This window comes from Lutjanus erythropterus, chromosome 18, assembly GCF_056507025.1.
Source record: "Lutjanus erythropterus isolate fLutEry1 chromosome 18, fLutEry1.hap2, whole genome shotgun sequence".
Taxonomy (NCBI): Eukaryota; Metazoa; Chordata; class Actinopteri; order Lutjaniformes; family Lutjanidae; genus Lutjanus; species Lutjanus erythropterus.
The window spans coordinates 13,543,567-13,557,990 of record NC_139334.1 but is presented as its reverse complement, the minus strand read 5'-3'; the positions used below and the strand labels follow the sequence as shown (position 1 = coordinate 13,557,990).

Genomic DNA, 14,424 nt, shown 5'->3' with positions numbered 1-14,424 from the left:
AACACCAGATGTCTCAGAGGCTAACATTTTTTGGAATGCTGTGGGACTGACAATACACTACTCATTATGGGACTGGGATGGGACAACAGAGCAGGCGGGACAGGAATCATAACAATAGGTCAGTTTTTTATATTTAAATAAGCAGTTCTAACACAAATAAACACTATTTACTTTATTTTGAACATGATACTAGTCATGCTGTTGTCTGTAATTGATTATTTTCACTGTCTCCTGTGTGTTCTGATGGCTGGTTGCAGCCATCTGACCAGAGCATGACATGTGTGAACTGGGGATTGTAGAGAACGGGATGGGATGGGAGTTATTCTTCTGGGATTGGGATGGGACAGAAAATGTTCTTTTCACTCTGTCATGGGCCTGGGATGGGACAGGAGTGAAAATCTCCGCTCATGTCACATTCTAATGTCTCTATTCAAAACTGCATGCAATCCTCCATAAATGTGTTCACAGTACAAAATGTTGTACACTGACCAGTGTCCTTACCCTCAGCAGGCAATGCCTCTCCATTGGTGGGAGCCACTGTGCAGAGTTTTTTGGCCGTACTGAGGCCTCTGCTGTTGAGGAATACTGGCAGATGAACGATGTTCCTCATGTAGTCATGTCCGTTGATGTTGGAGTCTCTGAGTACACTGTTGAGGTTTTGGTTGATGGCTTTGATGATAATATGGGGGTCGCTAGCAAAAACGGAAATAAAGGGACCTTTGGAGAAGAGGACCCTCATCTAGAAAGAGAAAGGAACTGTAAGTTAATTTGTAAATGACTTATGGCACCTTTTTTGTTATTCCACAAAATGTGTTTAAAACCATGACATCAGCCTAAAAACTGAAGATACAAGATACCCCGTTCACATCAGTGCTTCTCTCCTGGGAGTCAGCAGGTACAGCGTGAACCACAGTAACCCAAATCATCAAAGTTCCAGCACACACTGAGATACTCGGATTGACACTCTTATATTAAAAGATTACATTAAAGACAAAAAAGGACTGAACTACACATTTCACATGTTGCTTCAGGTGCTGATTAGTGGAGAATCCAGCACGTTCACATTCCCAGATGTAAACACACCTCAAAGAGTTAACAATAATAACAATAACAAATATTACGTTTCCATTTCCATAAGATAATGAAATACAGGCAATACCTCAGTACATAATATTTATCATGTACCAATTCATCATAAAGACAAGTATACTTAATATTTTCTTTGTCAACAGTATTCACCGCTTGTCTTTTGTTATGTATTATAATTCCAATAGAAATTTTCTACTTTTCTGTAATATTGAAGATGGAATAGCCGGATTTGCTACTCTGACATTACTTGTCTCATTATTAACTCATTATTGTTTTCCCCTTATGTAAGTCTAATATTTTTTAAGTTTGTACAGAAAAGTTATATGTGCTACTGCATATTATTGTGGATGTTTCTGAAGTGCATCTGTATTGGGGAATTGTGAACCTATTGGACCTGTGTATTTTAAGGCACATGGCAATCAAGCACACTGTGAGCTCCTTTTTTGTCTTTAATGTAATCTGTTGATAAAACATTGTAATCTTAGCATACTGGTGTTTGATAGAATTGATTTTTTTTGTTTCCTATAATATCAGTCTATTGCATTACTGTTTGTAATGAAACCGATTTGATTCGGTCATGTGAAATTATTTTGATGCTCGTTTAATGTCAAAAGGAGTAGTTTACAATCTAATCAACTGACAAACATGACAGCTACAGACAACAGTCAGCTGTAGAACTTAAAACTTAATGGCCCCTGTGAGAGCTGACTGTCTGCAGCATATGGTGCTGGGGATTTCCACCAAGCTAACTAAGGGACATTGTCCAAGTGTCACAAGACATCGATTTGTGCTACACGCACACATGGTTTGTTAACCCCTGACCAGCACCCTCAGCTTCGCCCCACAGGATGATGAACCTCTCCACAGCAGCTGTCCATGGGGACAGAAGCATCATCACATGATGTTATCATCATTGAAGTATTTTATCTGGGCAGGAAATGTACACAGACTGAAGAAAAAAAGATTTTGGTCATTAGTGTAACCTACAAAAAATGGATTTCAGAGTGCTGTGAATCTTTCTGAACAGAAGATGGATTCAAAGTGACTGGGAGGTGCTTGCAGAGATGAGAAGATTACATTAGCACACAGGAGGTTGCCATCTTCTCTGGGATTACTTCACCAAATAATAACATTTGGCTAAGGAAATTCTATTACAGCAGCTGGGTAGAATAATCTAAACTTGGAGGCAAGCTAAGGCAGCTGGGAACACCAGGGAGGCTGCTGGTACAGGAGATGTGTGGGGTCTGTATGCTCAGGTGAAAGACCCATTGAAAGTTAAGACCACATGACAGCTACTCTGCAACAGTCTGACTCAAATTTGCTTGAGTGACAGATGTTTTCCTGTATTCCTTCATATTATCTTGTTATTAATCAAGAGGACTCATCATTTATGCTCCCACGCACAGAATCACATGCAAACACACACCGTGTCCAGCATCTGCAGCACTTTGTCCTGCTCACAGGCGTCCAGTCCGTCGATGATGACAGCCATGCGTGTCTGGTTCTGGGTAAAGCCATCAATGGTTTTGGCCATTTTTGACATTAGCTCCACTTCATGCTTCAGAACCTGGTGTGAGAAAGTAAACAAAATAAATGTCTCAAAACAATTTAATTATCAATGTTTATGTGGTAAAGGAAATTGATTGGATTAGGAACTGCAGTTCCATTACTTCATAAGCAAATGGAAAGCCCCTTCAGCAATGACAACAGGATGTCCGTGGCTTTCAAGGCTTTCCACTTGTAACTAAGTGTATTAGTCTACCTTCATAAATCCTTCACTCTTGAGTTTATGCAAGTTGTTGGCAGCACTGTGCAGTCGTTTCCTCTGGGAATTCAGGACAGAGTCGGCCACCTGCCACCAGGTCCTGCAGTTGAGCAGTAAGGCTAGGCCAACCACAGTGGCCATGGCGATCAGCACTGCATTAACTGTCAGGTTATTAGAGTCCACCTGAGAAATAAAAGCATTGACACTGATTACTGGGGTGTCAAGTGACCTAGTGGTTAGAACACATGCTGTTCAAATGCAGGGTCCCCATTCATTCTCTAACCTACCTTAAAGATGGCCAACAGGGCCATACCAGTAATCAGGCATCCCAGCGTCAAGGCAAACAGCATGAATGAGGGAACACAACATGTTTTCTTCCACTTTTTACCTGAAGTATTAGAGGAGGTGTTGATGAGAATGTGAACACTTTAAAAAATAGCACAAGCGTCACATATTAAGATCGTCTGACAAAGTATGTACAGTAATAGAGATATAATAATAAAGTAATAGGGAAGAGGCTGCCCATACAGTTAATTTTAACACTAGTTATACTTACAAGAGCTCCATTACACTTTTAAGAGTCATTCTTTTAATATTTTCTCAATCTAAGTTTGCAGTGATGCAAGTATATACCAATAATATGAAACATGGTTGAGGGGACTTGGTTTACTGTGTAATTAAACAGGGGTAAATTCCACTTCTTCACATTTTTGTTTTACAGTCTACAACTAAAATTATGACCTTATGAGTGCATGCCTCCACCAACCAGTTGCACTTAACATTCTCTGTATTTTTTACAGAGAAGTAGAGAGAACTGGTAAAGAGCTTTGTCACATGACACAATGACAAACTACACGGTTGCAGGTATGGATGTTGCTGCAAAGAAGCTACAGCATGAATTATAAAAGGTGGATGCTTCACACATATCTTCAACTCAGCCGCGCAGAAGATAAGCACAGATTAAAGATGGGCACCCGTGATTAGTGTCTCAAATTCAGTATCTGACCAATTGTGAAATATGGTTATGATCTCTCCTTCTGTTCCTGAGTTATGGCATTGAATAAAAAGCCAGAAAAGTTTTTTTGCAGAACATTAAGATGTCACAGTGACGTTGATCTTTTGGATATAAAATGCCATCACTTCATCATTTTATCCCATTAGACATTTGTGTGAAATTTTGTCACAATCAGTGCATGGATTGTTGCATTATGGCAAAAAACCTCTTTTGTGAGGTCAAAGTGAACTTGAACCGTGACCTCTAAATTCTAATAAGATATCACATTAACGAGAATAAGTTAGCCATAATACTGCAAGCTGGTAATTGCAAATGCAGGATTCTTTTTATATCAGTTACAGGTCTGACTGTGACTCTATTTGCTGGTTGAAAGCTCATTACACAACTGACATCTAAAGCAGAGACAGTGATGTCACCTTGAACCTCGTCGTTCTTGAAAACCCTGAAGAGCCTGGTGGCCATGAAGCCAAACTCCCTCTCACAGGCATCTGAGAGCGTGGCAATCATCTCAGCCATGGAGGTCTCCCCTCCAACACTGGACAAACGATTATAATCCGTGAACAAGAACCTGTGTGACATGTGAGAAAGAGAAATGATGCTCTGATTCCAGGGAAGCACAACATGGATTTTTGTCACTCCATACTGATAGCACATAATTATCTGCTTCTCATGGCCAATCCCGAAAAGATAACTGATAATTTCACATTTTTGTGTTCAGAGGTTCATATATCTGTAATTTATGTAGACCTGAGGGTAAGGAAGGCTATGATGTACTGAGTAAATATGGATGATTTAATATTCCATAGCTCTAACCAACCAAGTGTAACTGTCTAGTAGTGTTTATAACAACTAAAACAAAGAAGAATTCTGACTCTTTAAATGTGTCAAGAAACTATTTCGGCTCTTATAGAGCTGATATGTATCAGCTATAATTTCATTATCGGAAAAATACACAATAACACAAATTCCCCATTATCTGCCCCAATATTGATGGTGTATCCTTATTTGATTTGGTCAGTTACACAGTACAACTGCAGATAGAACTGGGACTGAAGTATTTATTTTATCAATGTTACAATAATTTAAATATAAGTTAATGGTACTAAACCACCCATTGAGTTTTACAACACATAATAAATGCAGTGTGGGACTTCAATTGTCAGTGTTTGCATGTTTGTTTGTTTTTTTGAACTGGAGAACAGACAGAAACCACTGTCTGTGAGTGTGCATGTGTGTGTGTGTGTGACTGTCACCTGACAGGCAGTGCTCGGGTGGTCTGCTCAGGAAGTTCAGGGGGGTTGACAAACATCAGTTTGAGCAGCAGCTCCAGGTAACCGACCTGGCGAGCCAGCCGGGTGCTGATGACCCACGCCCAGTTCCAGCTCTCTCTCTCACGCCGACTTCCAAAGTACACCAACACTGCAAAGTAGCAGATTATTATTACTATTAGTATAGGTGGTAATAGCTGTGAGTAAATATATACATAAGCTTTCCTATGTAATCTGTTTTGAACTCTATTTGCGGTCCTTAAAAACATAATACATACTCAAATGGCCTGAAGTGTGCTTTATTTCATATTTTATTTCTGTTGTTTTAATGTTCTTATTTTAAGCACCTTATGTGTTCTCGAGGTACTCTGGTGCTACATGTGTAGTATTATGGTGTAGTATTTTATGTGTCTTTGTCACTGTCACTACACCTGCCAAGGACTACAGTAAAAAATTAGCCATGATGGCTAAACTGGCACATTTACAGAAATGTTTATTAATGTGCACTGTCACTGTAACTTTAAACTTCATAAATAAATTTTAAAAATGACATTATGTGATTCGACCATTTGCTCTCCTTGTGGAGCAGGTCAAATTAAAACAGAATTTTTGACAGTCATAAGTGCACTGCAACACTTTTGCATTACTAGCACCACATCTGTCTCCTCACCAAAAAAGATATAGAGCAGGGCGAGGAGGCTGAGGGAGACGGCAATTGCCAGCCTTGGATCAACGGTAAAGCCCAGAACCACAGCCACTGAGCCGCAGAGTAGCAGAGTGAGGAACACCACCAGCCAAGAGAACTGGAACAATGGCTCTATCTGCTGGCCTGCGAAAGTCTTCATCTCATCTGTGGGACAAGAGGAAAGAAAAAGTAGTCAAAAGAAAAAGAATCTCATGTCAGGTGTTTCAATTAAGGATACAGGGAGATTAAATATAGGACACTTTAAAAATCAAGCAAATTTCCACAATTTCTATGAGACCGTTTTTAATGCTATGAGATTACTTACCCTCCAGTTTCTTAAGAAGGAAAGACTTTCCGCTGCCCCACTGAGCATACAGTCCAACACAGATGGGTGGCTGCATGGTGGGCTCGCTAAGGATATCTGCTAGAGCACTGCTATACAGGTCATAACCCAACATGTCTCCATCAGACTCAGAGGGAGAGAGGTGCTCTAAGAGAAAAAAGAGAGAAATGGAAAGTGAAAAAAAGATGAGCAGTGCAGCTATGATCTTGTTCTGTCACACAATTCATTCAGAATGAAATGAAGAAATCAGTCATACTGGCTCCAAATATCTGCGTAAGGATGCTTTTCTGGTGAGTGCAGTCAATGTTGTATGGTGTCTCTCCAGCTTTGTTGGGGCGGTAAAGCAGGCGGCCATCTTTAGGGTTCCTCAGCAGCAGCTCAGCCAACTTTCTGCTTCGCCCTCGGATGGCAACGTGGAGCGGTGTGTCTCCTTTCTGAGTGAGTGAAAACACAAGAAAAAAGAAAGATCACTACACTAAATGACCCTAGAAAAGCACTGCTACAACAACAGTTTTGAGTGCAGGTGGAAAAAGATAAAAGGTTCTAATCAAAAAGACCTCAGAACTCAGGAAGCAATTAAGGTCTTATAAGCAAGTTATACCATGGCATCAGTGAATAAGGACCCATGTACCATGTGCAACGGTTTGTTTTAAATTAGGCAATTTTGCTTTGATTCACTGAACATCCCATGACCTCAAATTTTGTTCTTTTTTGTTTTCTGTTCCTTACTGTCCTTACTGTCAGGTGAATGTAATGTGCAAGTGTGTTTTAAAAAGTACCTTGTCCAGTGCAGACACCTTGGCTCCTTTATCCAGAAGCAGTTCCACGATCTCTATGTTCCTCATTTTTGTTGCTTTGATGAGTGGAGTCTCTCCCTCCTAAAACACAAAGATACACAACATTTCATCAATATCATTCAGAAATGTACTTAGAACAGAAAAGTCTGCTGCAGTGGACATTTAAATGTACAATTCAGCAACACTCCACAAGTGAAAAAGATACCACCGCCTACACAGGACAATTTTTCAGAAAAAAGGATAGTCTAAGACAGGCTCTGTATTTTTACAGAATTTTTAGAAACAGGAGATCTCTGCTATTATTTTTTCTATATTTACTACTTTTGTCTAATATAGGGAATGGAAATATAGTAAAACTTTATAATAACCACCATTAATCAACAGTAATGTAACACATTTCAATGAACAATTAATTATCATTTTTAATATTTTCTAACTATTAATAGAGCCATAACTGACATATACATATATATGTATATATATATATATATATATATATATATATATATATATATATATATATATATATATATATTCTATATCACACAAACTAAAGATAAAATAATATATTATAGCATAACTAATACTTAGTAAGTATTATTTATTCAAATTTCATTGTTTGTTGATGGTAAAATAACTATTAACTAAGTTTGATTAACTATCAATTTACAATTTATTAATGATAGTTTTTATAAAATGTTACTGGAAATTTTTAGATTTTAAACTCAGTGTATGAAAAATCAGGAAAAATACAGAGAAAACATAATGCTAACTAAGAAGAAACTTTAACACCGAGAGAGTGCATTTCACTCTTTTACTTTTACTACATACCTTAGTGCAGCTCTCGGTGTCGGGGTTACACTGCAGGATGTCTCTCACCATTGTGGCATTGCCTTTCTCCACTGCCCAGTAGAGGGCAGTCTTTCCATCCTGATGTGGAAAGGACAAAGGCAAATACTAGCTTGTTTATCTTGAGAAAATCAAATGCAAAAAGTTGTATGGATTAGTGTGCATAGCTGAGAACGCAATGTATCATTTTGTATTGTGCACAGCATACACAAAGGGCATCATGGTGTGTTTGTTTATATAGCAATAATACTTGAATATGTTTGTGTAATTCTAACCCATGGATTAAACTTCACTTAATCAAAAAACAACAGAGCTAGAGAACACAAGAAGACCTCCCGCCTGCTTTTAAATATCAATGAGGCAGCAAAGATAGTGAGAGAGGAGCTTCTACCTGGCCTCTGACGTCAATATCTGCGTATTTGTTCAGCAGAGCCCGGACAATCTCCACATGACCTCCTCTCACTGCTCCAATCAGCATTGTCTCCCCACTCTGAGAGAAAATGTGAACGAGAGACAGAAAGGAAAAACAGACGGAAACATCAGTTGTATTTTATATCAACCATCTGCCTCTTCATCTTCAAACAGAAAGCTTATAATGTGGCTGTAGGTTGTTCTCACCCTGTCTGGAATGTTGACGTAGGTGCCGGCGTCCAGCAGGTCCTGCACAATCTCAGTGTGTCCCTCCTTGGCAGCAATAGCCAGGGCCGTGTTGCCATCCTTGTCTGTCATGTTGACATTTGGGTTCCTCTTCAGCAGCTCCTTAACAACCTTCGTATATCCACCTTTCACTGCCACAATCAGAGCTGTCATTGAGTTCTGAAAAAACACAGAAAGAAGGAATTTAAATGTACAAATTTAACCCTAACCCTAACACTTCAAGATACAGTTTAAACAGTTTACTGTTGAGGATTAACAAACTTTATTTCCCAAATGTAATGAGGTTATTTCAACAGCTCTGAAAGACACAACAGGCTCACTGACAATTTATAATTGACATATTGTTTAGCAAGCCCAATAACTCATATATGTTTCCAGGCACTTGAGTCTCTTAATTACAAACAAATTAATTGCTCTGAAACATTAGCTACTACAGTTCCATCCAATTATTGATGCTACATATCAAACTATCATATCGTTCAGTTTGTGTCAGCACAGATGCAACATGACTCGAAGGAGCACAGATGTGCTGCGTCATAGATGCAATCAATTATTTAATATTGCAGTTTACTAATGCGTTTGTGGCACTCGGCAGCATTAAATCTTGATTGTGTGAAAACCACACTGGAGAGAGTAGGCTGCTTTGTGTTTCATGGCACCCACGATGAACCCAAAACAAAATTAGACTTGTTCGGCTGTTGAGCTACCTGCTCAGAAAACCGACCAAATATTAAAGGTGTTTAGGAAACACTGCTAAACACCATACTGTGTCAAATAATTGTGGGTGCACATCCATATAAAAGTCACTGCAAAAATAAAATAATTACTGTTCCAGACTTTGCAGACTTTCAACTTTCCATACATATCTAAAAACCCTGGCAATAAAAGCTGCAATTATAATCTAGATATGTATGTAGATCTGTGTGACTAAACTTATACAGATCATTAAATGTATATATGATATATAATCACTATTTTATTATTTGAATAACAGTAATACAAACTGTTTAGGGGTGAAAAAGGTAAGAAGGATGTGTGAGCAGAGACAGACATTTAAATAAACTACTAAATTCTCATTTACTCTCTTTTTTTGGCTCTAACTCTTTTTTTTTTAGTATTTTTGTGCCTTTATTTTTGGTAGTATAACTGGAGAAAGACAGGAGAGGAGGTAGAAAGAGTCAGGGCGACACTAAGGATTAGATTTTTAGGATTACTTTGGTGCTGGTCACAATCAAACAGAATTAAGACTGGACAAAATAAAGGATTAAGTATTTAATATATAACAAATGTATGTTATGCTTGCATCCTGTAATGAAGCAACAAGCTAGGTGTTATACAAAAGCAGGAGAAAACTTCCTTCCCCTGCAAGAGTCACATAGGTGCATTATTATGGATTCAAAATGTCACCTTTTGCCAAAAGGGTTAGGATTAGGGTTGCATGCCTGGCTTAAAAAACAGTCCAATTATTATAATAAAATTTTATTCCAGTACATGAAATTGAAATGTTCAATATTGTCTAATCTATTATTACGTAAACTATAATTGTAAACTGAAATTCTACTTATTTGCAGCTTGACTAGTAATTAAAATAATTTACTAGTCACGTGGATGGCAACAGAAAGTGCATAGTGTGTAAAAGGGCTAATACAGGCTTTGCACAATCAAATTTTAAGAAGTCTTTGATGCAAGCATGCTAGTGTTGGATATTTACTGAATGCCATGACAAATAATAAAGAACCATTCACAGAAAATCTACAATCCACCCACCGCTCCTTCTTGGTCCACATCAGCTCCGTTGGCCAGAAGGTGCATCACACTGTCATAGTGGCCTTTCCTTGCTGCCCAGATCAAAGGAGTGGTACCATACTAAGAAGAAGAGACGGAAATACAACGTGAGTCAACAAGCCAGGCCATGTATATAATTACATCCAGGGATAGTAAAATCTTTTAGGCTTGTACCACTAACTCCATCTTCTGTGTGATTAAAAACAAGTAAATGACGAACATCTGTCAGTATGTAGTTACCTTGTCGGAGCAGTTGACCTTGGCTCCGTGCTGCAGCAGGAGATGGACAATCTCAGCATGGCCCCGACCTGCCGCCCAGATAATGGGGTAGACGCTGTACTGTTGGGGCAGAGAACAGGGGTGAAGTCATGCTGACAGTAACTAATGATCAGTGTCATGCAGGCCTGTGGTCATACTAACACTTTAAGCCACTTCACATGACTGAAACAGCAGATGATGGGGGAGGCATTGCACACTGTGCAGGTGAAGAGCAGAGCTGTGGTCATGTTCACAATTTTGTTACTCTGAAGTTATGTTTTCTGACATTTACAACTAATGTTTATATCATTAGATTTACACAGAGCAAATTCAGCTACTACTTTCTGAGCTTAGATTCAGTTTGAACAGAGTAGTATTATCTTTTCCTGTTAAACAGATGGAATTGTATTGCTCATATAATCTAAACATACCTTTTATCTGTGTAATTTTCAAGGCTGATACAAAGGAACAACAGAAGCCAGTGATGCTATGATGGTACAAAGTATGTCCAGTCTCAGTACCTGACCAGTGATGTTGGGGTTAGCGCCTTTGTCCAAGAGCAGCTGGGCCACATCTGTACGACCTTTATAGGCTGCCCACATGAGAGCAGTCCAACCTCCCTGAGTAGGATACATATGTACAGATGAGTTAAACAGGAAAAATATGAGGATAGGAAAGAAGATAAGAAAAGATTTACTGTATGTGTAATGTTCTGGACATATAATTATGAGTATTATTTCATCACAGTAAGTCGTGCGGGCAACCAGAGTATTAAATTCAAGCCTTACAGAGCAGGTAAAATCTAAGCAGTTTTTTGTAGTAGGAAAATGTGCTATTTACAGCTGGTGTGACACACTTTCCAGTGAGTGAACAGTATCACACAGTGTGATTTATTATAATCCCACTGTGATGACTGGCTGTGAACTGTCCTGTGCAGCTTAGACACGTCCCGCACGCCAGTGAGTCAGTTGATGTCCTGAGTCACTTCCATAAAGTCACAGAGGCAGAGGATTTTGAAATCAAATCAAATGTCTCATCCTACATGATAAAATAGTGAAGACATTTTTAAAAAGTACCATCTTTGAATTCCAATATAGAAATTTAATAGCTCACTTGACACTACCTGCTGAGAGTTACTGTTCATCAGGATAACATTTCAGCATTTCTGGCTGTTGGAAATAAACATTACCTTATGAGCTGGGGCATCTACAACTAATACAGAACACACTCAGCCCCAGGTAATTAATATGTGTATCTCATCTGCATGCTGCCATTAGCCTGCTCCTGAATATACAGAATAGTTTCCACGGCAAGCCTGCAGACAACCATCTGCCTCTGTCCAGTCCGGATCTCAAGACTAAATCATATCACTGCCCCATGCAGAGACAACCAGAGCTCAGTAAACAGGATTACTACTAGAGAGAGGAGCCATTGCACATAAAGTAATTTCATTTATGTCCATTTCAAGGCTAATGGATCATACTGTTCAACCAGCACTAGGGTTATCACATGCTATAAAAACCATTAATGGACTGTACATACAATAAAGAAAACATAACTTCGCACATTTTGATGGTACAGTATAAGGGCTAGACATCAAGAGTCAACTTACAGTACAAGTTTTAGTTTAGTGTTTCAAATATATTTAGAAGTTTGACACATATCTTACTGTTCCATGTTGTTTAGCTATTGTATCTTTTTCCTATAATCATAAGTTGTCATTTCATTTTGCTCATGATATTGATCGCTACATAGTGACTGCAATAGAACCAAAAGACATGAACTCCACTTTATTTCTTGCTTTCATGCTTTTGCGTATGATGTTGATCTTAGCATTTAAGACATATTTTTGAAAATAGATTGTACAGATATAGAGCAAATAAAGAGTGACAACACAGGGATTGACACGCAACAAAGGTGTCTTGAATCAAACTGAGATTGCTGTGATTACAAGGCACGCATCTCATCCACTAAGCTATCAGGGTGGTTTTTTCTTTTACAATTTGTTTTTCTTAAAACTGATAACCATACTGCTTCCTAGACATCATAATATCATTATTATCGTACAGTTTGCAGTTTTGGATAACATCATGTTATGATTACATTTTTTCATACATAAAACACAGAAACTGTGTTAAGAGCAGATGTTAACTGAATTAAAACCTTCCAGTAACTTTATATTTTCACAGCGGCCTGGTAGTTCACTTGGCCTCATTTTAAAGACCTCAGTACAGTTCAGTCTTTATTGTTCAGCTTGAAATTTGACTTGCAGCAAAATCAGATGATGTTGAGTAGCATTTCCTGTACCAATACTGTGTGTGTTCTTTTGATGATTATTATTCTATTTATTTGGCAGGGCCATTAAATATAAGCATTTGTACATTAGAGCAAAAGATGCAACTGATGCAATGTACACAGGACTTCTAGCCGTAGCTAATTTGCAGTCCTTGTCCCTGGTCAGGCTAACAAGGGGTAAAACACAAGATACAACACTAACACAAATATGGAAACTAACAATAAAACAAACATAGATAGACAACTACTACAAACGGTAATTTAAACAACTATAAACAAACAACCACTGAACAGTATTTGAGACAACAACAGATTACCAACAACCTATATAAACATAATTTTAAAGAGACTGAAAACAAACAAGCACTAAATACATTGAGACAACAATGAATAAATTCAGTAGTTAAGAACACTGACAAAATATGACAGTAAGAGTAACACAAGCAAAAGAGAGTACACATACAATATAGTTTCATAGATTGAGTACTGTTCTTTATACTAGTATATTATCTTAGTTTAAAATTCTGTGACAACTCTAATTCTCACCATGTCTCGATGTTCCAGGTTAGCATTGTTCTCCAGCAGCTCCCTCACCACCTCAATGTGGCCCTCTTTAGCTGCTGAGATCAACGCCGTCCAGCAGTCCTGCACACAGAGACAACCTGTTACCCTGGGAACCCCCATCAGACTCCATATCCAGTTGGACAAACGTCTGTCAGAACTCTATGTGGGATGCCCTTAGAACTGTCAAGCACTGGACCTACCAGCTGGTCATACCAGGTGCTCATGGGAACACGGTGTCGCATGGACATACAGGGGTGTCCGAGAGTAAAATGTGAAAGATGACAGTAGCTACAGTATGTAACACTTCTCCTGTCTTCTTCTACCAGAGTGCGAGAGTGAACACAGGTTTGAGTGTGCCATGTGTAATAGCAGGTTACATGTACGTGAGATGTTAATGAGAGGTGTAGTGTGTGTGCATGCATGTGTCTAAGTGGGAGGGAATATGCATGCGTGAGTGTGTGCGTATGTGGGGGCCGGCTTCTGGAGGCACAGGGTGTTGGCCAGCAAGTGGATCCTGTCATTTAGTCAAAGGAGCGAAGGTAAAAGTATGTAATAAGTCATCATTATGGCTCATAATAGCTATGGACTAAGCCCAAGTGTGGTGAGTTCAGCAAGATGGAACATAAAGGCCACTGGTTCAGCAACGTCTTCTTTGCAAAGTGGATGGTGTGGTTACAATGACCGCACTGTTTTTCACCTGTGCCTGGACTCTAGTGTCATCTGTTATAATGCCACGTGTACCTGTGCATGAGGGGGGTGTTCACATTAGGCACTTTGTGAGGTTATGTGTGTGCGTGTGCATGCTTACAACATCGTCCAAGTTAACATTGGCTCCTCTCCTAATGAGCTCTTGTACTATCTCCAGATTGCCCTGCTCCGCCGCCACCATCAGGGGAGTCTGTCCATTCTGGAACAAGGAGAGACGAAAGGAACGGAAACTGTGATACAGATTTTACTACACCAACAAGCCAATTAATTATACTGTTTTCTCTCTAACCCTCCGAGAACTCACTGGGAAAAAAAATGGCAGGCAGTGATACTATTTGATGATTTA

General features: G+C 38.9%; 1 protein-coding gene across 5 annotated transcripts in view; it reads right to left on the bottom strand.

The window, feature by feature from the left end:
• Positions 1 to 14,424, bottom strand: part of kidins220a (kinase D-interacting substrate 220a) — a 68,902-nt gene that overhangs the window by 44,474 nt on the left and 10,004 nt on the right. For all 5 annotated transcript variants that reach the window (XM_084741899.1, XM_084741901.1, XM_084741902.1 and 2 more), the window contains exons 3-20: positions 14,179 to 14,277; positions 13,353 to 13,451; positions 11,033 to 11,131; positions 10,494 to 10,592; positions 10,236 to 10,334; positions 8,430 to 8,627; positions 8,203 to 8,301; positions 7,794 to 7,892; positions 6,945 to 7,043; positions 6,422 to 6,599; positions 6,148 to 6,312; positions 5,808 to 5,987; positions 5,123 to 5,288; positions 4,286 to 4,437; positions 3,142 to 3,242; positions 2,852 to 3,037; positions 2,516 to 2,656; positions 502 to 739 (exon numbers count right to left, since the gene is read on the bottom strand). In XM_084741899.1, coding sequence (XP_084598025.1) covers positions 502 to 739; positions 2,516 to 2,656; positions 2,852 to 3,037; positions 3,142 to 3,242; positions 4,286 to 4,437; positions 5,123 to 5,288; positions 5,808 to 5,987; positions 6,148 to 6,312; positions 6,422 to 6,599; positions 6,945 to 7,043; positions 7,794 to 7,892; positions 8,203 to 8,301; positions 8,430 to 8,627; positions 10,236 to 10,334; positions 10,494 to 10,592; positions 11,033 to 11,131; positions 13,353 to 13,451; positions 14,179 to 14,277 — 2,497 coding nt within the window. The remainder of the gene's footprint in view (positions 1 to 501; positions 740 to 2,515; positions 2,657 to 2,851; positions 3,038 to 3,141; positions 3,243 to 4,285; positions 4,438 to 5,122; positions 5,289 to 5,807; positions 5,988 to 6,147; positions 6,313 to 6,421; positions 6,600 to 6,944; positions 7,044 to 7,793; positions 7,893 to 8,202; positions 8,302 to 8,429; positions 8,628 to 10,235; positions 10,335 to 10,493; positions 10,593 to 11,032; positions 11,132 to 13,352; positions 13,452 to 14,178; positions 14,278 to 14,424) is intronic.